Source organism: the organism of the source record quoted next, unplaced genomic scaffold, assembly GCF_019419815.1.
Source record: "Pyrus x bretschneideri cultivar Hongxiangsu unplaced genomic scaffold, Pyrus_bretschneideri_v1 Contig14, whole genome shotgun sequence".
Lineage (NCBI taxonomy): Eukaryota > Viridiplantae > Streptophyta > Magnoliopsida > Rosales > Rosaceae > Pyrus > Pyrus x bretschneideri.
This window is the reverse complement of record NW_025999435.1, coordinates 2,581,366-2,607,927: the sequence shown is the minus strand read 5'-3', so window position 1 is coordinate 2,607,927 and position 26,562 is coordinate 2,581,366. Positions and strand designations below refer to the sequence as shown.

Below are 26,562 nucleotides of genomic sequence, written 5' to 3'. Positions count from 1 at the left end.
ATTCGATTAGGGAGCCGACAGAATTTGAACTTATGTCGTAGTACAAAATCAATACCTCTCTTTATCATTATAATAAAGAGCCACTTGCGGAGTAGATTAGTACCACTGATTTTATTCTCTTTACCGAAAAACAAAAAAAAAAAAAAAAAAAAAACACAAGAATTTGAAGCCTTCTCACAATTTTTTTAAAGTTAAAAGAATAAAAAATTTACCAAGGATAAAAAAATTAGCACATAAAATATAATACTTAGAAAATGAGCATTCTAACAATGACATTATTTTTCATTCCGATTTATATGAGTTAGTAAGCAATTTATATGGATTGATACTATTATACTCCGGTTCAAGACAGTTTTAGTAAACATCTTCAATAGAAATCTAATTCTAATTTTATTTCCTTCCAATTTCTTCTCAATTCAATTCATCTCAATCTGATTATGGATTAGTAAACGAGCCATAAATGTTTTGAATCTAGTAAGTTTTTCCCTCAAAAAGCTAGGGTGGTGCTATCCAACACCCATTTTTACCTCCGTACTCCCTCTCAATTTATTGCATCTAGATCAAATAACTTGATATGGATAAAATTTAGTAAGAATATGTGAAAGGTAAAATGTGGTGTATGAATAGCCAATTGAGGATCCAGGATTTGAACCTTGGGAGTCTCAATGTTAAATGTCCAAATTTTAGTCATTGAGGCATTTCGCCGAACATGTAGTGTGTTGTCGTCAGTTAAACCATGTTGTGCACATGTCAACAGATATCGACATATGCTGAAGCAATCTAATGAGTGATATCAAGAGAATTTGTCAAGTCTTGTTGATGAAACCTATCAAGATATGTCCAGAAGGTATTATATCAAACAATTGGTAGAAACAAAATGGAACAGTACCAAATATTCGAATGGTCTTCGAAAGAATTTCACATGTATATTTCCCAAACTCCAAGTAATTTAGAGACCAACTCTGTTCCAATGTGCATCCCCACCTGTGAATAGCATCAACCTAAAACTAATGTCTCTACCTCTACAGAAGAAAGAAATGAACTTTCAACCTGTCAATTAATAGACAAAACGAGTGATGCTCTATGTAAAATAATGATTCCATTGGAAGCTGGGGGTGTTGAATGATGGATCTGGATCTTCTCCTAAGCAAATGTTGAGGATCCTCCTGACTAGGCCTATCGAACCATTCAAATTTTATCCAACGGCTATAATTATTATAATTTTTAGAGAGGCCTTCTGTTTATAGCCATTGGATAAAATTTAAATAGTCCGATAGGCCTGGTCAAGAAGATCCTCACCATTTACTTAGGAGAGAATCCTGATCCTTGAATGGTATTCGCCATGTCTAGAACGAGGTTTTTGTCCAAGCACTCGGAGTTGCATCACTTGAAATGTAATCGGCGGAGCCTTGAACTGAGGGTTGTCCAACAACAAATTGAGTAGATTTAGCCCAACCTAACGTACAATGGGCCATGGGATTTCGATAAAGGTGATTGTTTAGACGAGTGTGCAAACCCATACGGTAACAAATTTTTTATTATTTATTATTTCCAAGCCACACCGTCTGATTGTTTAGCATTAAGGGTATTATACGACCATGAATTTCGGACCATCGGATCAAGCTGGTTTGAATGAGTGTGATATCACATATTCTTCGGAGCGAACCTCACGATCCAGAGCGAATTAACGGCAATGGACTGTTGGAACAATCAATTTGATACGTCCAAGATTGTGTCAATGGATGAGCATAGTAGGTTTTTATCACCCAACAGGATCCTCTCTGGATGCTTTTGGTAAGGATCATGGGAATTTGTGAATCGTGTCTGTTCATCGTACATCGTGTACGGTCAATTTTTGTCAAATACTATTTATGTTTAATTTTAAATAAAAATATTTAAAATGATTTCTAACCGCACGATGTATGATAAACGGACACAATTCATGGATCCCTAGAATCCTCACAAAGATGATCCAGATTCGTTTATCACCAGCTAGAAAACAGGTGCTTATTAAAGAGGTAGCATCATCATTGCCAAACCATGTCATGTTTTGCGTTAAGCTGCTATTAAATTTATACAAAGAGTTGAATGATTGCTCTCATAATTCTGGTGGATAAACACAAAAAACTCAGTAAAAACTACACTAGGCATCTTGAAAAAAAAAATGGGGCAATTAGCTGGAATAGGCATGTTTTGACTTATTGTTGCACTTTTGATCACATTCTTTAAAAGGGCAAATTGTCTGAATGACCAGTTTTTGACATTTGGTTGTAGAAATGATCAATGTTTATTGTCATCATTTTATCATCATTGCATGGTTGTTAGGTCATCGTTGCGTCATCAATATATGATCAATATTTCTTCGTTACATTGATCATTCCTAAAATCAAATGTCAAAAACAGATCATTGCCGCTAATTACCTGTTAAAATTTATGTGAGGTTGGCAAGACTTAAGAATGAGAGTTTAAGGAATAAGCATATACATGAATGGAATGGAATTGAATGGCAGAATCGTATGAATTATATGCTCTCAAATCCCATTTTAATTTGGTTTTTCTTTTGGAATTTTTGTTGTTTGGATGTATCATTGATAATTTAATTTTGAACGTTGATAATAGACATCTTGTGTTATTTTAATTTGGCAATGTTTAACAGTAAATTAATTATTTTTTTAATACAGATGATATTATAATATTACTATGTCAATAAGATAGAGTTTGAGCTTAAAACGTAATGAACTAAAAAAATAACTTAATTAATATGACAATCCACTACTTAAGTTTGAAAGAAAATGACACATATTAGCGGATTGCAAATGCAATGGGAACACATTTTAAGAATTCAATGAAAATTGTGATATGTTCCCATTAAATACGTTAAAACTTTCTTAAAATAATAGGATAAAAATCATGAAGTGATGGACATTTGGGGTTTGAGTATATTGGAAAGTTTTGAAGAAAATTGATGACCAAATGATTGTGCGTAACGAATGGATGAAATGAATCCTTATGATTGTACCATCCACATTGTTCAGGGGAGGGGATCTTGTAAGCTTTATATGTATATTCTCATCTCTACTTAGCACGAGGTCTTTTGGGAGCTCACTGGCTTCAGAGTTCATCGGAACTCCAAAGTTAAGCGAGTAGCTCGCGAGAGCAATCTCATGATGGGTGATCCGCTGGGAAGCTTTCGTGTGAATTCGCAGAAACAAAACCGTAAGGATGTGGTAGGGGCCCAAAACGGACAATATCGTGCTATGATGGAGTCGAGTCCGGGATGTGGTAGAGGCCCGGGCCGGAATGTGACATTGATTCTAAGATGAGAAAATTGTAGCACTAGTCTCTCAACTTTAATTTAATTGGAAAAGTCTGTGACTTTTAATCTCTTAAATTATCAATATGTTCACTATGGTCATTTTCATCAATTCCCTCAAAACTTTCGTCAAAATGAGTCATGTTGCAAAAACAATTTACAATTGGTTAAAGTTGAGGGACTATTGCTCTAATTGGGTAGAAGTTGAGGAACCATTTCTCCAATTAGGGTAAAATTGAAAGAAGATTGCTACAATTTTTCTTGTTTGGTTTTCCATATTTGCTCTTTTATTCACCCTCATGTGACTCATTTTGACGAAAATTCTAACGAAGAGCAAATATGGAAAACCAAAAGAAAAAAATTGTAGCAATCTTCGTTCAATTTTAGTTTAGAGACTATTATTTCAATTGAATTAAAGTTGAAGCCTTTGCTACAATTTCTTCATTGAGATTGCGTAGGTCAAGGTCAAACCAAATCCATACTCACAATCACATTCACACACCATCTCTCCCTCCCTTCCTCCCTCCCTCGTGGTGACAAGGGGTTGACTGATATCTTTACCTCTACTTAATATTGTAGATCAATGAACAAAATTTAACAAAATATATCAAAAGTAAAAACAAATGTGTGAATGGTACTATCAAAAAATAATATCTCAACCTCTATAGAAGCAAGAATTAAACTTTTTACCTGTCAGTTGACAGACAACGAGTGACGCTTCATGTAAAATACTAATGTACAATGGGTCATGGGGTTTCGATAAAGGTGACTGTTTACCTGAGCCTACAAACTCATATGGTAACACATTTTTTATTTTTGATTTTTTTTTTCTAGCTACAGAGACTCATTGTTTAGCATTGAAGGGTATTATAGGACCATGAATTTCGGACCATCGGGTCGAGCTGGTCGGAATGACCGTGATATTGCATAAGCTCCGAAATGAATCTCACGGTCTAAAACAAGTTAACGGCAACGGAATGTCAGAGCAAGTCATTTTGATATGTTCAAGATTGTGTCAATGAATGGGCATAGTAATTTTTATTGGCGACTAGAAAAGAGGTAGCATCGTCGATGCCAAACTATGTTATGTTTTACTTTAAGATGCTAGTAAATTTATCTAAAGAGTTGGAATGATTGCTCTTGCAATTTTGGTGAGCCAAAAATAAAAAAATAAAAAAATTTGAATAAAGACTACTTTTCACCCCCTAAATTTGAGTACAAAAAACTACATTGGGCATCTTGAGAAAAAATAAGGGCAACTAGCTGGAATAGACATGTTTTGTCATATTGTTACATTTTTTTTATCACACTCTTTAAAAAGGGCAAATAGCATGAATGATCTATTTTTGACATTTGATTGCAAAAATTATTAGTATTTATTATGTCGTTATTATATCATTGTTGTGTGGTTGTTATGTCATTATTGGTGATGAGTCAATTTCATATTATATGTTTTACCATATTCTTAGTATATTTTGGAAGAATTTTTATACTTTGAATTGTATTTCCAATATAGGATTTTCAACTTCTTTTGGAGCAAAACATGGTCAAATGGACGAATTTTGGAGTAATTCCAGTTGAAGATGATCATCAGTCACTTAGCTTGATCATGTCAAAATATCAGATTTTTCTACCAATAAAATAAAGGAGCAATGCACAGTGCTGGAATAGTGACGTTTTGAGCTTGAATGACGTTTTTGGATCCCAAGATGTCCTCATATGGGTTTGTGGTCTTCTAGAAATTTGTTCAGAACGTCCTGATCTTCAAAACAAGCTATTTTGGGTCAGATTTGAAGGAGATTTGAGGTTAAAACGTGGCTGGACAAGTACTTGGCAGATTCTCCTAGTTTAATTAGGGCTTGATTTTATAAGATATTTTATTATTATTTAGTTTCCTAGTAGGAATAAGAGACCTATGATTTAGGGTTTGTGCGATGGCTTAGCAAATATATTGCTTGGCCGTTCTTAGTCTTTTCTACGCTTTCTTTTATGCAACTTTGGAGACAGAGAGAATTGCTAGGGTTCTAGGTGATTTTTCACTTTAAGGTGTTTTCATTCCTTTTATTCTTAATCATATTTTCTATGATTTCAATTATGAATATGTGTAACTAATTCCTTTTGCTAGGGTGAAGCCTTGAGCCTTAGCATGAATATGTAATTTGATGCAATTTTGTACTCAAATTGTCTTAATGCCTTAGCATGATTGATTGCATGCACACTTTGAATTATTAATCACCGTGATTAAAACTATCTAATTGTCTTAATGCCTAATCATCATTAGGATCTTTAGAAAAGTAATTTGATGCAATTTTGATCGGAAGGTTCCCTGAAATTGACGCTGGCTTCATGTGGTTAATAATTGTAATTTCACTTAAGATGAACACCGTGTCTTAAGGGTTGCATGGTTTTTCAAAGGGTTTTCACAAAGCATAATGAGTCTCTCATGTTCAGATTTGATTCGAACATCCGGACGGGTTGCATGTTAGATATACATTCTATGTTGGAGGTTCCAAGTAGAATATAAATTAGGAAAACCTAACCTTCAAAGTGGCATGTGTAGATCATAAGCAATTGGTAAAAGTTCATAGGATTGTTAGGTGATGGTGGAACCCTAGTGCTTTCTTAATTTGATTTCTCCAATACTTTTCCTTTTCTTTCAACTTTAGTATTGCAGATTGTTTTATTTTTAATAATTAAATTCGTTTTTATTAAATTAGGTCATAAAAAGCAATTATCTCAAATTTCTATTTTACAATAATTAGTTGGAATTTGGTTTGTTTTGAATTATTTAATAATTCTTGTGGAGAACGACGTTGCGAGATTCGTTTATACTACAATAACCTTGTCATTCTCACAAGTAATATAGGAGTGTTTAGCCCGTTTGCGTGTGTGGTAAAATCCCTACCAATTGGGTCATCAATGTCTGATCAATATGTCGTCATTACTAAAAACTGATCATTTTTGCACCAATGTAAAAAACTGATCATTCCTTCTAATTACCCATTAAGGGCTCATTTAAATGTGCTTTTAAAATAACTAAAATCACTTTTAGAGAAAATGTTTTTGGGTTCTAAAAGCATTTAAAGTGCTTCATGCAAGTAGCACTTCAAGTGTTTTTTCAAAATTCACTTACATTTTTACTAAAAATTGATTTCAAAAATATTTTCATAAAAAACGCTTCCAGCCATTTAAAAAACATTTCCAAAAACATTGATATTTTTGAGAGGTTGGTAATAGTGAGAGTTTAAGGAATGAGCATATATATGAATGGAATCGAATGGAATTGAGTGGCATATTCATATTAAGTGCTCCCATTTATTATGAAACCATGATAATTTGTTTTCCTTTTGGGATTTATTTAGTTTAGATGTATATTGGTACTTTGATTTTGAATGTTGATTATAAACATCTTGTATTATTTTAATTTGGCAATGTTTGGTATTAAATTAATTATTTTGTAGTACAAACGATATTACTACGTTAATCCAAACTGTAGAAGATGACATCGTTTGAACACTGAACACAATGAATTGAAAAATATGACACATAATAGCAGATGTGAGGGAGTGACAAGTGCGAAATGCATGCATCACACAAACACATCCATAAGCCATTGGACAAAAAGGGATCCGGTCCATAAACGATTGGACAAAAAGGGATCCTCTTCAAATTCCTTTCCACTTAATCCACCTAGTCCAAGATTCGGACCGCTGAAATATGATCCAACGATTACAAACAAGATGCCTCTTTAATTGTGATAATAACTGTAACCGTTAGATCAAATTCTAACGACTCAAATCTCGGACTAAATAGACAATGGGATAGCAAATGCAATGGGAACACATTAAAGAATTGATTGAAAGTTGTGATATGTTCCCATTAAATACGTTAAAACTTTCTTAAAAGGTAGGATGAAAATCAAGAATTGATGATAGAGATTTGCGGTGAGTTCGTTGGAAGGTTTTGAAGAAAATTGATGACCAAACGATTGTGCGGTGATGACGACTGGATGAATCCCTTTGAATTCTACATATTATATAAGACCGGAAAATTATATCCATGGTCTTTTAATTATAATTTAATTCGAATAATAGATCTTCAACTAAAAATTTGTAAGTATTGGTTCCTTAATTCATTAAAATAAGCAATTATGATCATTTTCGTCAATTCTATCATAACTTTTGGCTAAATGAATGATGTTGGAATAATCATTGCTACAATCGGGTTAGAATTAATGGACCATTGCTCCAGTTAGGATAAAGTCAAGCGACTTTCGCTACAAAGTTTTTACATTTGGTTTTTTATATTTACTTCTTTGTTCAGCCTCACGTGTGTGACACGTGACTCATTTTGACGAAAATTTTAACGAATTTGACTAAAAAGAATATAATTGCACGTTTTAATGAATTAAATGATAAATGATCATAAATTTTTAGTTTCAAGATCGAGTTAAAATTGAGAGATATTTTGCTGCAATTTAATTGTGTAGGTCAAGGTCAAACCAAACCCATACTCACATTCACACACCCCCACCACCCTCCATACCTCATGGTGACAAGGGCTTGACATCACCAATCATCAGTGGTCCAAGGAGGCTGAGTGGGTCCCACTCTATGTTTCCCCATACCTCCTTCAATTTCCTAATATACGCCAGGCCCAGTCAGTCACCCACGGTTGGATTTGGATCCTCTCCTAAAGAGAGAATTCTCCTGACCAAACAGTGTGAGTTGTTATATTTTTATCCAATAGTTATAATTAATATAATTATAAAGAGATTCTATGTTTATAGCCGTTGAATAAAAATCTAAAAGCTCACATTACTTGGTAAAAAAGATTCTTTCCTTGGGCTCAGAAGAGGATCCAAATCCCCCACGGCCAACCCAAAACTAGAACCCCATTCTTATTCACAGAAAGTTAAAAAAAACGTCTTAGAAACTCAATTTCCTAATGTATGCCATCTTATATAGCTACTTACTGTTACTAATTTACGTGTTAAAATAAAATACATTTTTATATCTGATATAATTCCATACTGTTATTAATTCAACTATTAAAGTAAAATTGATTGCATAGTTAGTATTCTTATTTACTTAAAAACTTAGGAAATTATTTATGACAACATTTTTTGATGGCAAAGAAAAATTATCACGATAACAAAAAAACGCAACATATAAAATATCTCACATAAAATGTGCGATATCACAATCAACATAACCAACACGGTCGACAACATTCAACTTAATTTCATCGTCTAGATACAAATTCTTACCCATCGTGCTGGTGTTCCGTAATAAAATTCTCCATTTTTTAATGTTTGACTTTTTACATTTCTAAATCGGCTGGTTTGCCCGGCCTCCCACGGTCCCACCATCCTCAATGCCGGTATATATTAAATCAATCATATCACGGAAGTTATAAAGACACGCATCCAGCTCTCAGCTTCTCCGTATAAAAAGCAACGCTCATGAAAGCTATTTCCTCAGCAGCACACACCACCTCATTATTCGGCAGAGCCACCAACCGCTTCAAAATCCCATTCCCTTCCTTCATCCGAAACACCATGTCTGATTCCGATCACCAATCCCTTCCTCCTTTTTCCTCCCCAAGAATGGTCGTCAAGAAGGTCCTCGCCAAGACCCAGCACGAAGGCGATGGTGCTGTTGTCAGGAGAGCCATTGGAAGGTAACCATCTCAAATTCTACCCGTTTTTCAATTTTTTTGCATCCTTTTTTGCTTTTGAATCTTTTATTTTTACACTTTTTTTGGGATTTCATTACATGGGTTCTTGTGTTCTTAAGTTTTTGAAAACTGGGTTCTTATTTGTTCGCGGATTTTTATATTTCAGCTGCGAGTTGAGGAACCTGGATCCTTTTCTGATGCTGGATCACTTTTCAGGTACTGTTTTTTCATTTTTTTTTAATTCATTTTTTTTATGGATGATATGAATTCTGTGCTGACATTGTTGTTTGCTTTGTGATGTTGAAGTGTCCCCACCTGCTGGATTTCCTGACCACGCACACAGAGGTTTCGAGACTGTCACATACATGTTACAGGTCCAACCTTCTTTCCTTTTATTATTTTTTTAAATGTTTTTGGATTCTGGATTTCAGATTGCAATAGGAAATTGAAGTTACAAATTTCGGTTTGTTTGGATTTCAGGGAGCAATCACTCACCAAGACTTTGCAGGGCACAGGGGTACAATCGGACCTGGGGATGTGCAGGTATCTATCGATTTGTTAATAATATTAGAGTCGTCAAATTTGTTCACATATATATTCACCGAATTATGTGTCAATATCGTTGTTGTTGTTATCCGGTCAAAATAAATGGTCAAACGTCGAGGCGTTATTTGGTGAATAAATTTCACGACGTTAGCAGAAATGTTTGTGATTGGACATGTATTAAGCATTTTGTTGGATGTGTGATTTTTTGGGGGCAGTGGATGACGGCAGGCAGGGGAATAGTTCATTCAGAAATGCCTGAAGGAGAAGGACCCAACACTGGTTTGCAGCTTTGGATCAATTTAGCCCGGAAGGACAAAATGTACGTATTTTTTCTCATTCCACTGCATAATTTGGGATAGGGTTATTTACACACCTCTTTTATCTCGCACAAATTCTTGATAATTTATGTTTATTGATCTTTTTCAATTTATTCGATCACAATTAAAAATTATAACATGTGTGTGAGAAGTAAAAATAAGTGTGTGTATAGCACCGCCTCATAATTTATTTTTGTGCATCAATTAGTTGTCAATATTTAGTATTTATATCTATGCACTCTGTTGTGAGTTGAGTCATCACCAATCTTTACCCTATAAAAACTAACAATTTAACACAATAATTTGTCAAAAAAAATAAAATAATTTTCAATACTTACATTTTGTAAAAAAAAACATAAATAGCAGCCATGGCAGCCCGAAGAGGTTGCCATGCATGATCGTTTTCTTAGAGAGTAGTGCATGTCCGGCGTAAATGCCAACGACAACATTGCGCAAGCATTTCGAGGACAAGTTCATCTCATAAAAATTAGTTTGAAACTGAAATCATAGATATTTAGAGTAATAGACATGAATAACTTAAGTTTACAAAATTTGATTTGGACCAATAAATAATTTTAAGTTTGTTTGAAAATGTTTTTGAAATGATTGAAAATATTTTTAAAATAATTGAAAAGGCTTTTAGTGAAATTAAATGTTTTGTAGAAGAAACACCAGGTATTTACTTATTGCAGAAAATACTTAAAATACTTTTCAAGTTTCACTTAAATTTGTTCTAAGAACTGGTTTTAAAAATATTTTTCATCAAAAGAGATTTTAATTAATTTAAAAAACACTTTTATTATAAATTAAAAGCACAAAAAGTTGATTGACTCAATGTGAATGTGGTAATTTTATTTATTTATCTACTTGGATTTTTTGTAGTCTGACAAATTATTCATAGAATATTAGTGTCAAAAGTTCCTAAAATTGTTTTGTAAATTATTTCACAGAAGCATGAGTTGACCATTCCTTAATAAAGTTATCGTGCCGAATATGTGTGGCTGACTCACCAAAGCCTTTTTTAATTAACTTTTTACAAAAAACAGTTGACCCTACAATGCTTAAATACAGAAGAAGATTATCTTTGAATCTATTTTGTGAGGATTATTAGAATTTTTACATTTTAATTATTTATCATATATTATACGATCAATTTTTATCAGATGTTATTTGTATTTAATTTTAAATAAAAAAATCAAATAATTTTTGACCGTATGATACATAATGAATAACTAAGATGTGAGTATCTTTGGAATCCCATAATTTGGATCTGGATAGAATACAAATCCCTCAAAAACATACATGCGGTCTCGTTGGAATCCCACCAACACTTTAAAAAAAAAAAAAAAAAACTAAATATTTAGCAAAGGAATTAGGATTTTTTTATTTCATGCCATGGGGAATTGGTACGAGAATTTAATCTTTTACACACTTCTATTTTTTTACTGTTACTTTTATTTTAATCTTTTACACATTCTTATTTATATTATATTTTTATTTTTATAGATTCGTGATATATCTATATGCATGTCATTCTAACAAAAGTTAGCCGAATCTATACCACCTATTAATAGAACACTTTTTGTCAACAAAAAATAAACGTCATGCATTTTTTTTTTTGAGGTAACCTTTCATGCATAATTAAAATAAAATATTTGACAAGAAAAATCATGGAGATTAAAGTAAATTCAACAAAAATAAGTTTAGTTTTTTTTTTTTTCCCTTCTTCTCTCATTCAAATGTCATCAAAACGAATCTCCAATTAAAAAAATTAAAAATTAAAATAAACCACATTCTCTCTCTCTCTCTCTCTCTCTCTAACATTTCTTCCCACTTCTCTCTCTTCCATATTATAGTTGTTTTTTCTTTTAAATTTTTTATATTTACGCACACATAATATATGAGCTCCATCTAGTAATTATAATTATTTTGATTTACAACGAGCAATTACAAAATCATTTTTCAAAAACTTTATAGTTCTCTATATTCACTATGAAAATATTCTTGCTTGCAGGATTGAGCCAAGATATCAAGAACTCCTAAGCAAGGACATAACTAGGGCAGAGAAAGACGGGGTCGATGTCCGAGTTGTCGCCGGAGAAGCATTGGGAGTCAACTCCCCAGTTTACACCAGAACACCAGCAATGTTTCTAGATTTCGTCTTAAAACCAAGAGCTCAACTTCATCACTGCATACCGGAAGCCTGGACTTCATTTGTGTACGTAATCGAAGGAGAAGGGGTGTTTGGATCAACTCATTCATCAGCTCATCACGTCTTGGTTTTGGGTCCGGGAGACGGTCTAAGCGTGTGCAACAAGTCATCGGAGCCGTTGCGGTTTCTGTTGGCGGCAGGGCAACCCTTAAATGAACCAGTGGTTTCGCATGGCCCTTTTGTGATGAACACACAGGAGGAAATCTACCAAACTATTCAGGACTATCACTATGGCATGAATGGGTTTGAAATGGCCAAGAGTTGGAGATCTCAATGAGTGGGAAATGACTGATTTTCGCACTCAGTCTTTCTCCTCTTGTACTTCTTTTCTTATTTTCGTCAATTAGATTGGATAAATCGACAGAGAAAAGTAAAAAGAGAAGTGCAGAGGAGAAACGAGTGTGAAAACCAAAATAGAAGAATAAGATAAAGGAGTTGTCTTCATCATCAGTCAATTGTCTCCATATGTATTCCATCCATATTAGCAAATCTAGTAGGAAGTGAAAATAAAACAAAAGATTTTACAAAATTTGGGCAAAAGCTTCTAGAAGAATCTTGAGTTTATATTGGTTTACCCACTTCATGTATGATGGGTCAACTTGTCTTTTCATTACTTTTCTTTAAGTAAGATTTTTCTTTTTCTTTTCCTCTTTTGTAATGAGTTTTTGTGGTAATTATGTTTTGAATTTGATTATATTATGTTCGGTAATTCTATTCACACATCTTTTTTTATTTTTCACATATCTTCTGTTAATTTCTGTCATTTGATATTCTTCAATTCATATTCCAGCTGACGGCTGTAACTGAAAAAAGTGTGTGCAAAGTAAAATGAAGTGTATGGATAACACTGCCTTGTATTTTTTCTATTGGGGTTTGATTGTGATGGGAAATAGTTGTGTGGTAGGGTTGGCTTTTACCTTGTGAGTTGGGTTCTCAACCATATCTCTAACACCCCAAATTGATCCTCCACCAACTATGTGATTGCTAGAACAACCACTCTCACCCACAATTGAGTTGAATATTTTGTAGCAAAGGTTGATTTTGTTCTAGAACTAATATCTTTGGAGTGATGCCACCATTGGGATATCAACTTAGTGGCATAGTTGGGAGTTGAGGTTAGGCAAGCACCCAACTCCCATCCCATTACTCTATCTAAGGTGTGAATCTGCGGCCATTGATTCTTCAAATAAATAGAAAATTCTTCTTTTGCACAATTTGGTCTACCATTAGTGTTAGTAAACAGTAACATAAAAATAAAGTAACAAACATTGTTCGCATCCTTACATATAAGGAGTTTCACCTGATTTTTGAACTGGTCATTCAGAATCAAAGAGTTCTAATGCCAACAACAGCTGTCTTCCAACTCAACTTGTACCTCTAGTCGATGAAGTCAATCACATATATTGAATTGACTTAGAACTTGTCTGAAAGTGTTTTTAAAATAAATGAAAGCGGTTTTGGTAAAAATATAACCAATTATTAATAAAAACCAAGTGAGTATTGGAAAAGTATTTTAGTAGTTTCTACAAGAAGCATATATCTGATGCTTATTCCAAAAAGCACTTGGAACCCAAAATCAATTTCATCAAAAACATTTTCAATCATTTTAAATGTACTTTCAAACGAGCCCATAATAAAAGAAAAAAAAAATATAATTTATACGCATACATCAAACTTTAATTAATTAGTAAGGAGGAAATGCTCCTTGCATCTAAGGAACCATTTGCAATGAAGTCAACATCACATGATCAGAATGGTTGCTTACAGAATAGTGCCTGGGTCTACTTAAAAAGCACATACAACTGGCAAATAGGGACATTCAAATAATGTAGCTTGCAACCGAACCAGCTCATCATGCATCACCACCTCACACAATTGGCTGGCTACTCGTGTGCAGTAACATGGTTTCTACGTAGAGGTGAAGATTGAGTTTTATACGACCATCTCCAATCGAAAGAGTTAAATATAACCTCACTTAGATTTATAGTCATGAAAAAAATTATTTTTAAATAAACAGTGTCAGAGCATACTCATATATCATCTCTAACCGAAAAGGCTAAACATAGTCCTCTCAGTAGTTTATTGGTTTTAAGTTTATATTTCAAATTTATTGGTTAATTGAATTAAACTATCGTTAAATATTTTAAAATCCAACCACTGAATTTATATCACATAAAAGTCATCGAGTTGCTGAACATAAATGCTTACTAGAACAAATAACATCACACAAAAGAAATGGGGTGCCCGTCTTCATTTTATAGAAGTTACATGGTTCCCATCCAGTGTACAAATTCAACTTGTTTACATGAATTACAAAGATAAGAATTTACTTGTATAATATCGACTTGTTCGGAAACCTTTGAGCAGGTACCGAATACCAAACAAACCAATTAACGAACCAAATTCAATAACCAACCTTGGAAATGCCCTCGAGCGCTCGTCCTACACGTTTTTGTGATCTTTTGGGAGATATAAACCATATCAACCGGAACAGCAAGAAAAATAGCCCTGGGTTTTATTTGATCCATCTGCTCCATTATTAACGAGGCTGACCCTGTTCACAGATAACTCTGCTTTGTACGTATCCGAGTTCAAGACCTTCCGGCTGACATTGTTATATATTTCTTGAATCACAAGCTCAAAAGCCTTTATAACATTTGTTGAGTCCAGGGCAGATGTCTCCATGAAGAATAACCCCTCTGCTTCAGCAAGGCTTCTACCATCCTCAACACTCACAGCCCTAATATCCTCTAAATCACATTTGTTCCCCACTAGCATCATTGCCAGAGTTGTATCGGAATGAGCTGCACCAATGATTAATCAAGCTCAAAAATAAGAACTTAGTAGTAAAGCAAGAAATGGAGGTCACGACGACCAAAAGTAATAATAGATAAGCGCAGAGTTGTTGAGTCTTAAATTCAAATAATATAACAAGGATACATTCTTTACATACATTCAGAAAGACAAATGAAATAATAATATACAGAATATGTTGCAATTCCAAGCTATCTTAGTCATGAAAAGGGCCATGAAAGAGAGAGCTAACAAGAAAACTCAGTTTAGAAGATCATTCGAAGCTAATATGATATAGAGAGATACAAATAAATATATTACACAAAGGCAGGTATTTTCATGAAAAGAATAGACCACTTTCACCATATAGAACTGATACTGCAAACTCATTAAGCAAGACTCTTCCATAACTTTGTTTTTCAACTTCTCGAGCTTCTTGGAATTTAATTCTTGGAAGAAAATTCAATCCAAGATAGTCCCCTAAAGGATATGGATTTGTCCATGCTTCAGAGACATGCCAATGCGTTCTCCTTCTACAATAGAAAATCTTGATGGTCAAGTTTTTAAGCACTTTTGCTCCTATGTGGTTTGTTTGTTTGGTCCATTTATGATAGAATTGGATTTTTAGGCATTTAGTTTTCTCTAGACGTTGTTGTCTAAATTTTTTAAGAGACATTGCTGTTAGTGTAATGAATCGTGATTCGGGGAGTATTTTGAGCTGAATGCAATTTTGATTAGGCAAAGTTTTTAGGACACAATGCGCAATGTTATCAACTTTGTAGTCTCAAGGTTAATATACAGAGGAGAAAAAGAAAAAGGCCTACTGACAACTTGTGACGAATGCTAACTTAAACAAACTTGGTGATCATGGCAAAAGGGAACTTCTATAAATGCAACAAAATAAATAGCATGATCATTACCATCATGAAGATGTAACACCAAGAAAAAACCCATAAGAGGAGTTGCTAACACAAGAAGCCATGAATAGACTCTATCAATATTCATAAGGAAAAATGATAATAAAAAATAAAGATTAGGATTGTGTAAGCTAAACATCTAATGTATTCACTATTAGAAGTAATTAAAAAAATTTCTCTGTGTTGTATTTTTTCTTACAAGAACAAAATAATTACAACCACAGTTGACATGCAATCCACAAGCACAATAAAATAGTAGTGGCTAACTATTGACACTGTATTTCACTATTAGAAAAGGTAAAAATTTTGGTAAATAAACACTAATCGTACATTTTGAATTTTTCAGAGAAAAATTAAGGTACGGATATGGACCTCCTAAAGAATGATTTTTTCGAGAATAGTGTGGAGACTACAAGTGTTGCTAGCCTAATTTCAAACATATACCAAGATAAACTAACAAGGCATAAATTTCATGCGGTACTAAATACCAAGAACACTTGGTTAACTAGATGGTAGGCTTGGAAAGCATGTCCCCCCACATAAAAAATCCAAAGAGGAGTGGTAAGGACCCCCTTACACTGATTGATTGCTCTCTCACAAATAGAATCGGATGGCCAAAGCTCTTAGATTCAGCAAACAAACAAACAAACATGTATCACTTGGGCCCTCATATCTCAGACACTATAAACAATCAATCATTATCTGTCAAACACCTCCTCAGTAGATTATAGCGGCGATTCATGCATCTTAGATAATAACTTCAACCAAAACCTCTTGAATATATATAATCTTTTAGCTGTTCAGAAACTTAAAGATTCCTATATTACCCCCTTCTTAGTTACTAATACTCTGTATAGAAGCTAACACACCATACTACATACATTCGACCACAAAGTGTTACACGCAAAACAACCAAACCATCAAGTTATCTGAATCTTCTCAACTACCCAATAGACGCACCTCATGCCTAGATTTGCAACGAGGATCCTCGCCGGATCCTCCAATCACATCCGTTCATTGTATATCGTGTGGTCAGTTTTTATTAGGTACGGTTTATATTCAATTTTAAATAAAAAAATTTACAATGATTTCTGACCGCACAATGTGATTTGACGAACCCAAGAGGATCCGGCGAGGATCCTCATTCCTCGATTTGACACAATAGACTTACTTACATCATTGGCTGCCGGAATGTATTCAAAAGTTCACATATATTAGTCAATAACTCAATATAAGCAAAATTTTCTTTCAATTTTATAACAATTTACACATCCACCCCAAAAAAACAAAAGATTTTGAAAAAAATAATTAGCTTTCTTCTGAATGAAGTTTTCAAACAGAGAATTCTTAATCATAAGTACATAAGATCTAAATCCATATCCATCACATCCAATCAAAACTCACATTCACCTAAAACAAAAGCAACCCACAAATCCAACAACCACAATTACGACAATTACTTTAGCAATTTCGCTTCAAGATGAAAACACCATAACCAAAAGCAAAAGCAGAAAAGAAGAAAACTTTGTCTGAATAGACGGTGTAAGTAGCTTACTCTTGAGCTCATCGAGCCAGCGGCCAACACTCTCGAAAGTGGTCTTGCGGGTGATATCATAGACAATGAGAGCTCCGACGGCGCCGCGGTAGTAAGCAGAGGTGACGGCCCTGAAGCGTTCCTGTCCGGCGGTGTCCCAAATCTGAGCTTTGACCTCTTTGCCGTCGATTTCCATGCTCTGGGTCTGAAACTCCACGCCTATGGTGGCCTTGGAGTGGGCATTGAACTCGTTCCGCGCATAGCGGGACAGCAAGTTCGATTTCCCCACCGCCGAGTCGCCGATTATAACGATCTTGAAGAGGTACTCCTCCCCTGACCCCTCCTCGTCTGAAGACGACATCTCGCTCGCCCCTGCTCCCTGGTTCTTGCTTGCTTCTTCTTTCTGTTAATCCAGCACAGAAATTTGAGCACGCAGTTCGAGAATGGAAGGAGTGGGAGGGAGGAAGCGAGTTTTGACAGAAAAATGGCGGTCTGTCAGATTTTGGAGGAGAGAGAGAGGGGGAGGAGAGAGAGAGAGAGAGAGAGAGAGAGAGGAGTGATGGTGTTGTAATTGCGCTGGCACGAGGCAGACGGACATACTGCGCAAGTAGTGCCTTCGTCATAGATTTTTGGGCATCTTTTTTTCTTGTTTTATTTTTTATTTATTATATTTCTAATTTATTCTTTTATTGCGGTTTTACGAATAGATTGGGCATCTTCAATTAAATATTTAAAGAAAATAAATTCTGTTTAAGAAATGGGTATTTTTTTTACCATATTTTCATATTATTTTAGATGGTATTTAACGTGAATATTCACATCATTTAAATTAATCAAAATTTTAAATTTAATTCATTATTTAATAAATTAATAATTAAGAGAAACTAGTTAATTAAACGATAATTGTGATATACGAAAAATCTTTCTTATTCATTTCATTAGGTTTTGCAAGTTTTTAAAATAATGTAGTTGTCCACGTTAAATGGCAATTAACTCAAAATTTTGAATCCACACCAAACAGGCCCAAGCCCAACCTAAAACCCAAACCCTAGCTAATTAACGAAGCTCTTCCTCGCCATCTCCAAAAGCCCCCTGTCTGCTGTTCCCTCGTCTCCGGTTGAAGCTCTCCCGCTCTCGTCTGAAACTCCATCCTCCGGGTCAGTGTTCACCTCTCTTATCTTTCGCATCTCAGCATTTTACCTGTTGCTTACTGTTGAAAACACATTTTATGGTTTTCTTCTTAATTCTTTGTTTTGTTGTTCTTTTTATTTTTATTTTATTAAGAATTAAGCTCGAATTTTTAGTTGGGTATGTGAATCGAATTAAGAAATTTAAGAATTTGTATCCTTTTCTCCTTTCATTTCATTTTTTTTTTGCTATTTTATTTAATATTTTTCTCAATTTTATAACTTGATTTGTAGGAATATCTGGTGTTAGGTCTCAGTCCTTAATTTTAATATTAGAACATTTGAGCATTGTGAAATAATCTCCAATTTTGATCATCAGAAATTTGTTTTTTTAGATTTTTGTAGCTTGATTTTTAGTGGCAGTTATTAGGAATTAGTGACATATTTGTGTTGGTTCTTGCAGAACTAAACCATATAATGCTCTAAATTTTGTAGCTTTTCAATTGTGTTTATACAGAATCATGGCCGCCGCCGCCGTAGCTGCTCCTGCTGTGGTCGAACCAACGCAACCTCACTATGACGTGAAGCTGTTCAACCGCTGGAGCTTTGATGATGTTCAGGTTGCTGGATTTTATACTATAATTTATTTGATTTCTACTGTTTTGAGCGCGGTAAAATAGTTTGTCTAGACCGTATGCTTCATCGTGTATGCATAGAGCTACGATAGGTATTTGGTGCTGTCCTGAATACGCCGATCTTATTTCTTATGTGTTATCAAATTTATACAGATAAAATTATTGTTTTCTACATATTTTTGTTAATTTCATACATCTTATACTTCGTTGCCTGGCCATTGAGATCAGTTCTGTCTCAATTTGACTTTAGTTTATTTGATATGTCGTCTTTTGGTGCGAAAAAACTTGATAACATTATCATTCACATTTTCAAATGTATGGACTAATTTGTCAACATCTACTTCCTTTGTATACTTCAAGTGATAATGTATAATTTGCAATATATAGGTCAGCGACATTTCCCTGGCGGACTATGTTGGAGTGGTACCTGCCAGGCATGCAACTTACGTACCTCACACTGCTGGGAGATACTCGGTGAAGCGATTCAGGAAAGCTCAGTGCCCTATTGTGGAGAGGCTTACAAACTCACTCATGATGCACGGAAGAAACAATGGAAAGAAACTCATGGCTGTCAGGATTATTAGGCATGCAATGGAAATTATCCATTTGCTGACTGATCTGAACCCAGTCCAAGTTATTGTTGATGCTGTCGTTAACAGGTACATTGACATGAATATGTTTAAATATCGTTTTCCCCCGGTTAATTCCTTAAATTGATCAAGCAATTTTCATTTTCTTCTATTGTATGTCTTTATTTGTATGTCTTGTTGTTTCTGATCAGTGGTCCACGTGAAGATGCAACCCGTATTGGATCTGCTGGAGTTGTTAGGCGTCAAGCTGTGGATATCTCACCTTTGAGACGTGTGAATCAGGCTATCTATCTCCTCACAACTGGTGCTCGTGAGTCGGCTTTCAGAAACGTCAAAACTATTGCGGAATGTTTGGCTGATGAACTTATCAACGCTGCCAAAGGTTCCTCTAACAGGTACTCGTTTCTTTCCCTCTATGTTATGTAGTCTGTTTCCATTTCTTTCCCGTGATTTTATCGTTTCCATTCTGACAATCGGTGGTGTTTTTCTGCGCAGTTATGCAATCAAGAAGAAGGATGAGATCGAAAGAGTTGCAAAGGCCAACCGTTAAGGGGATGCAAGAAACCGTGATGCAACGGGGAAATTGGTTTCTGGGTTTTGCTTAGAAGATGCCGGATTACTCTTTATTTTGTCTCTGCCATTTTTGGTTTCGAGTATTAGATATGGTTTGAATGTATCCAGAGGACCGACTTTTATGTTTAAATTTGGGAAGAGCATTTTTCTCTTGTCAAGCAGGGACATTAACGTTATCAAATCTTTCTGTGTGCTTAAATTTCCAGTCTCATTAGTAAAAAGGCAAGTGAAGCGTTAAAAATCACTTGGAAGTGCTTTTTGCAAGAAGTACAGTAACTGCTTTTGAAACTGAAAAACATTTTCTTTAAAAGCACTTTTAGTTATTTTAAAACCACTTCCAAACAAGCTTTACTCTATCTGAGCGGTTGCAGCAACAAATCCGCAATTGGAATCGGTTTTCGGCACCCCACCGATAAAATCAAAACTTTACAGAACATGAAAACCAAGAAACTGATAAATGAACTGCAAAATGCACAATATTCATTCAACGAAAGAAACAAAGACAATTTCTTGATGAGTTAGGAAACACTGTAGATTCATCGTATATACAAAAATCTTTCGATAAACACGTGGAGATTTGAATCACTGCAAAACATGAAAGGACAGTTTCCGTCCCCAACGTTTGAACGATCAAGTTCTCTACTCATAAATATGAAGTCTAACCTGCAAGTAATGCAACAAAGTTAGTCTAGCTTCGGTTGCTCCTACCTTCTTTTGACACCCTCAGAGTTTGGACCTCTCTGGTCGATTGCGTGCTTCATCATCATTTGGGATCATTTCGCGGTTGGTTTGCAGCCGCAAGTGCAATGCTCGAGATCATTATGAAGATCCTGCGAATAGGGGAAAAGGAAAACAAATCTTATAAGACGAAATTTGAGGAAGAAACGAAGGGAAGTAAATCGTTATACTTGTCGACATTCAACAGTGAAAGTTAAACAAAAAATCGTCATTCATCTTTTTTGTTCAATTTTAGACAAAATCTATATAGGAAGGTGCAATCTAGCAACTAATTACCCTCATTTGGCAGAGCTTAATAAAACAGTTTTTGATACAATTTAAAGGAAACAAAATAACAGTATAGAAAGGGGTTTTCAAATTTCAATAGTTTTACGGTTTCTGAACTAAGAGCTGAAAGCATGATCAGAAACATTCTTTTGAAACTCCGGACTCAAAACATTGTTACTTAATGTATGTAAATCACAATCGTAACACAAAAAGAAAAGAACAATAGCTGTGCATGCGACAGTTCTGGAGCAAGCGTATTGTTGAGATCGACCTATTATCATTTGAAAAAACCAAAGCACGTTCATGTCGTGTATGTAAAAAGTTTGCAAATGCGATAAGTATTAAGTATTGAAGTTACGAATTAACAATTCACAAACCTGGATTTGATTTTGAAGGCCTTTGATATGTTGCACGGCTAAATCCAACATGTCCGCATAGCTCGTTTGCTGAAATGAAATTGGGAGAAGTGTTTATAGCTTGTTTATAAGTTTCATAATCGAGCATCGTAAAAGTTTGTAGTCAATGCTCATACAGCAATGTACATATGAACATGAAAGCTGGAGAATACATGGGTCTCCTAACTGAAAAAAATTAAACAGAGTTATTCGTGCATCAAATCAAATGTTAAAGCAAAATGCTTGGCATGCATAGCAATTCCGATGGGAGCTATCTTAGGTTTAAACGTCATAGGATGATTTAAGATTCACGATAAATAAAAGGATTTCCATGCCTATTTGGGATTATGTTTTATTTATCCAGTTTGAATATTATGTTTGATTGAGTTTGTACCTAATTTTTTTCTTAAGTGGTCACCTGACGGCGAGTTTTCAAGGATAGGAGGTCTAAATGTAAATAGTTTTTTAAGTAATCAAGGGATAGGATGTTATAAATACTATCTTAAAGAGACTTTGTATACAGTTTTATGTAGGTTTTCCCCCATTATGCATCTGTACAAGTTCTTTTATGGAAAAGATACGCTAACTAAAAACGCTTTGGATTAAAGTGAAAATACACAATAATATCATTACAGCATCAATAACGTCAAGACCATATATATTTTCAGTAACATTCAGTAATACAGGTTTAAAAGAGACATCGATTACTACCTTATCCATGTTAGGAACAAGGTCTTGTAGTTTCTTTAACTTCCCGCTTATTCTAGTTCTTCTCTCCTGCATAAACGAAAGTTACGAGTCAGGAGGACATATTTCAATAAACATAAACAACATACCAGAACATAAGCTTCATGGATGAGTTGGTAACCCTCTCTGCAATGCTTCTGGGATGAGTTGCACAGCCACGCTTAGCACGGATTTTGCAAGGAACAGAATCTTCAGGAATGTGTAGTAGCTTCTCTACTGTTGCCATTTCTAAAGACGTCTGGGGAAGGCTAAACTGAAATGGACAACGAAACAACTATTAATAAGAAAAATTGCAACTCTAAGAACCAAGCACGTGAAATGGATTTTGAATTTAAGGTACCTGAGATTCTAAAGTATTGAGGCAGTCAAATATGTCAACATCCATATTTTTAGCTCGTTTGCTTGGCGGAGCTGAAAAGACAATCGAATTGGTATTATCCCAGGATTCCATCCCGAAGCTAGTGGCAGGATAAGAATGCATGGCACTATGGTGGCCGTTCTTAGAGCTAACACCTTCACCAGCATTTTGACTTACTTCAGAGATTTGAGAAAGAGAATCTTGCCCACTAAAGCTCAACTGAGACTTTAATCTTGTTACTCCGGGACCACCATTATTGCCCCCTTGTGATCTATAGCTTCCAGTTCCTCTTGTAACTGAGAATCCTCCTGTTCACGTCATAATGAAAGATGATATGTAAACCTTTGATGATAATCATCATCTTGATTATGAATCATGACCACGAAGAATACGACTATGACACGCGTTGAACTAATATCCATAGGAAGTTCGATTCTAGACTGTGATGGTCACACTGTATAATTGAGACTTCAAAGGATATATAGCAGGCATATCATTTATCACTGACATTGGCACCGTGTTGACTAATGCCACGTTAATTCACACGAAAGACAGTAATCCTTGTGCCATTAGTCGACATAGTGCCATCCACGGTAACAAAATTCAAATGGCTCAACAATATAAGTCCATGAATGCGACTAGGTGTAGTGTGGAAACTATCGTACCAGAATCATGCAAATTAATGAGTAAAGAACCATGCTAATTCTGCATAATGTCATCACGCCTCTCAGTGAGCAAGTGATCGTAACTAAGACTTGCAAACTGAAAGATCTAACGATTCTAAATGGAACCCGCATCATATTTTTTTCTTTTATAGGTTTACCCCTTTCCCTCGGCTTCATTAGAACTACAGATGTTCCGCTTAGAAAATGCGATTATAAGATAGGAGTTCAACTCATCGCATCATGAGTTCAAACCCCACTCCCGTTAGTCTAGCTTAGAGTAGTAATCTCATTTACACCATTGCCAATTTAAGACATTAGCGTTTCAGTATGATCATGCTTATCTTTTTTTAGTAACTTTCCTCATGTTGTACTAGATTAGTCACTAAAACCTTATATTCGTTTGAGTGGCAATTGCTGTAATTAATAGATGGTTTTTAGCTAAACTTTAACCCTAGTTGCTTAACACTTTAAATTTTGGCCTAACCCACCAAACAAAATGTCAATGGAGTTAAAAACTATAGGCAAAGAGTTACAACTTGCAAGGGGTGAGATGAGATCTAAGGCCATCTCCAATCTTTTGGCTATATTTAGCCACCAATTCTAAATAGCACACTAAAAATATAATTTTTTAAGAAATAGTGCAGAGCTATAACTTTCCATCTCCAATGGTGCGGAGGCTATATTTTATTTCTCTCAATGTTTCTTTTACTTTATAGTATATCAGAAAAATATTAAGGTACAACACTTACACATCATCTACTATACGTTGTTTAAAGTAATTAGACTACTATTTATACATATTTATATATAATTTTTGGAACATACTGTTTTAAAAGAATATGTATATCGGAAATATCTATCTTTAAAGACAAATATTACGAATATTTTTTGGTTTAAAAATCTGATTTATGTCTCTAAAATTTAAAAAAAAAAAAAAAAATTGATCTGTGCCTTTGGATTTAAACAACCACGTCATCTTGCTGACAAAAAGAAGCAGGTGCATCATGAAAATGCAACCCACAACACATGATTGTTGCCATGTGTTGTCCTAGACCCCTTTTCGACTTCATGGGGGCCATGAACAGGGGTCGCTCATTCCTACCAAAGGGGCCAAATGTAGCAAACCCCCCAAGGAATTGGCCCTGAATCTTTTGGGCCCTCCATTGTTGATGGATTTTGGAGAAAAAAGGACTAAGTTTGGAATTTGGCACTCCCTTGGAGATGCCTAACCTAAAAAATGAACTTCTAATTAAAACAATTAAAAAAACATTAATTAAATAACTTACATTAGGACAGGTAATTCGCCATTGTAAAATATACATTGTCCTTTTAACGACATCCAGCTGTAAACATGATTGATTGGAGAAGAGGCAAAGCGTTTCTAAATATATAAAGTTTAGAGTACACGATGATTTTTTAAAGTGTCACAAACACAAATTACACAAATTAAAATCATAACAAACAAATAAAAACACATGCAATGATAACAAACAACCAAAGAAAACAAGAAAAACAATAGCAAGTTGACGAATTATCATCCTAAAATAATAAAAAAGACACGTAAGCAACCCATGCTTACACGTGATTGGACAGTTGGTCTTGGTGCGGGTGAATAAAATAACGAAAATCCCCCCTTTCCCATTGGTTGATTAACGAGTAATATATTAATATATTGGACAAGGATTAAGCAATGTTATTTTCGTAATTTAAACGAACTCGACGGGCATTTCTGTCTATTAGATAAACAGTCAACGTCAATTCAAAGGCCCCCCCAGAACCAGTTGAAATCTCAAAAGTACCCTACGCACACAAACACGCCAACCTCAATCACCAAGGATAGTACCGTCATTTTACAAAGGAAAGAAAAAGTGGCAAGGGCGTACCATTGCTCTCAGGGGCGGTGAGATGGCTTAAGAAGCCAGCTGGAGAGCTTCGCTGGCGAACCAGAGCCGCCGACGATGTCGAAGAACAAGAAGAAGAGTTGGAAGATCCAATCTCATTTAGACCGTGCGATCGGAGAAGTGGCTTAGTGGTGCTGGTGTCCCTGTGGCTGCCGTTGGATGAGTTGACTTTGAAGCTGGACTCGGAGCTAGTGAAGGAGGGAGAGTCGCCGCCACCGTCTCCGGAGAAGTAGTGGCCTCGTAGGTGCTGCGGTCGGAGGGATGAGAATTCGCGGTCGGCGGCGGCTCCCATGACGGAGTCCACGGCTGAGTTTAGGAGGGATCCTGGGGCGGAGCCGTAGCGGGTCAGGCCCGTTGTGCTTGGTCTCGGGGCCATGGGCTTTTGAGGCGAGGAGGATGAGTTTGTGGGATACATTTATATGTATACTACGGCGGCGGCGGCAGCAGCAGCAGCTCACTTCTGGTGTTCTGAGAATTTACAGAGAGAAAGAGAAGAGAGAGAGAGAGAGAAAGAGAGAAGGGAAGTTGGTCATTTTAGGAAAGGAGTGAAGGGGATGAAGGATGGCTAGTTGTGGAAAAGTCTAAGAGAGGTGCTTAGATCAACCGCAGGTGACGGTAACCGATTAACGTCACCCTTCGAATCTGAAAACAGTGTCAGCGTGGTAAACTACACGTGCGCCCAACTTTTTGTTTGGCCCTTTGTTTCTAAGTGGTGAAGTAACTTACAGTTATACTTGTTAATTATCGTTAAATATGTTTAAATTTTGAGATTTAGGTACTAAATAATTTATTTCGTTGTAATTAATGAAGTGATATAATCATTATGCTACTTAGTATTATATTTTATTAGTATTTTTTTTTCACTTATAAGTGAGATTTCGATAGGATTGGAAATTTTTCTCGAAAATCTCAAACCAAACCAAAAAAATCTCTATCCTATACCAAAAAATTTCCAAACCGATAATACCCCAAAATTTTTGGAATTCATATCGAACCAATCCCGAACCTTTCAGTATGGAAATCGGGATTACATATTCAAAGGTTCATGATCCCGAACCGAAACGAATATATATATATATATATATATGTTTATACATATTTATTTTGGTTGCAGACATGTTGGATGTTGAATTTAAGTAGTTTGATAGTAGATTATATTAGAAATATGAAATTAAGTTGTTTGAAACTTTGGAAGGTCAATTTGCCTTTGGTATGAATGAAGTGGTACTTCAATTGGTATGAGGTAAAAATCATA

The 26,562-nt window shown here is 35.1% G+C and overlaps 4 protein-coding genes across 5 annotated transcripts; 2 read left to right on the top strand and 2 right to left on the bottom strand.

The window, feature by feature from the left end:
• Window positions 1–8,746: 8,746 nt before the first annotated feature.
• On the top strand, window positions 8,747–12,799 carry LOC103932053 (pirin-like protein). Its single transcript, XM_009341599.3, has 6 exons — window positions 8,747–8,995; window positions 9,159–9,208; window positions 9,299–9,366; window positions 9,473–9,535; window positions 9,754–9,857; window positions 11,870–12,799. Exons 1-6 carry the CDS (start codon window positions 8,778–8,780, stop codon window positions 12,342–12,344), a joined length of 978 nt encoding a protein of 325 aa, XP_009339874.1. The 5' UTR covers window positions 8,747–8,777; the 3' UTR covers window positions 12,345–12,799.
• A 1,490-nt stretch (window positions 12,800–14,289) lies between these two features.
• On the bottom strand, window positions 14,290–17,702 carry LOC103932055 (ras-related protein RABA5e). Its single transcript, XM_009341601.3, has 2 exons — window positions 17,333–17,702; window positions 14,290–14,871 (listed from the first exon to the last, which is right to left on the bottom strand). The coding sequence occupies exons 1-2, from the start codon at window positions 17,670–17,672 to the stop codon at window positions 14,549–14,551; spliced, it is 663 nt and encodes a 220-aa protein (XP_009339876.1). The 5' UTR covers window positions 17,673–17,702; the 3' UTR covers window positions 14,290–14,548.
• A 606-nt stretch (window positions 17,703–18,308) lies between these two features.
• Window positions 18,309–20,432, top strand: LOC103932056 (40S ribosomal protein S5-like). 2 transcript variants are annotated; one of them, XM_048579737.1, is made up of 6 exons: window positions 18,309–18,468; window positions 18,956–19,058; window positions 19,461–19,732; window positions 19,855–19,968; window positions 20,038–20,058; window positions 20,159–20,432. In XM_048579737.1, exons 2-6 carry the CDS (start codon window positions 18,960–18,962, stop codon window positions 20,211–20,213), a joined length of 561 nt encoding a protein of 186 aa, XP_048435694.1. In that variant the 5' UTR covers window positions 18,309–18,468; window positions 18,956–18,959; the 3' UTR covers window positions 20,214–20,432. The 2 variants fall into 2 exon arrangements, with proteins under 2 accessions (XP_048435694.1, XP_009339878.1); XM_009341603.2 differs by having other exon boundaries at window positions 18,310–18,468; window positions 19,855–20,058.
• Window positions 20,433–20,694: 262 nt separating this feature from the next.
• LOC103932057 (transcription factor bHLH128) lies at window positions 20,695–25,982 on the bottom strand. Its single transcript, XM_009341604.3, has 6 exons — window positions 25,290–25,982; window positions 22,724–23,049; window positions 22,505–22,636; window positions 22,348–22,413; window positions 21,619–21,687; window positions 20,695–21,066 (listed from the first exon to the last, which is right to left on the bottom strand). Exons 1-6 carry the CDS (start codon window positions 25,720–25,722, stop codon window positions 21,010–21,012), a joined length of 1,083 nt encoding a protein of 360 aa, XP_009339879.2. The 5' UTR covers window positions 25,723–25,982; the 3' UTR covers window positions 20,695–21,009.
• Between the last annotated feature and the right edge of the window lie 580 nt (window positions 25,983–26,562).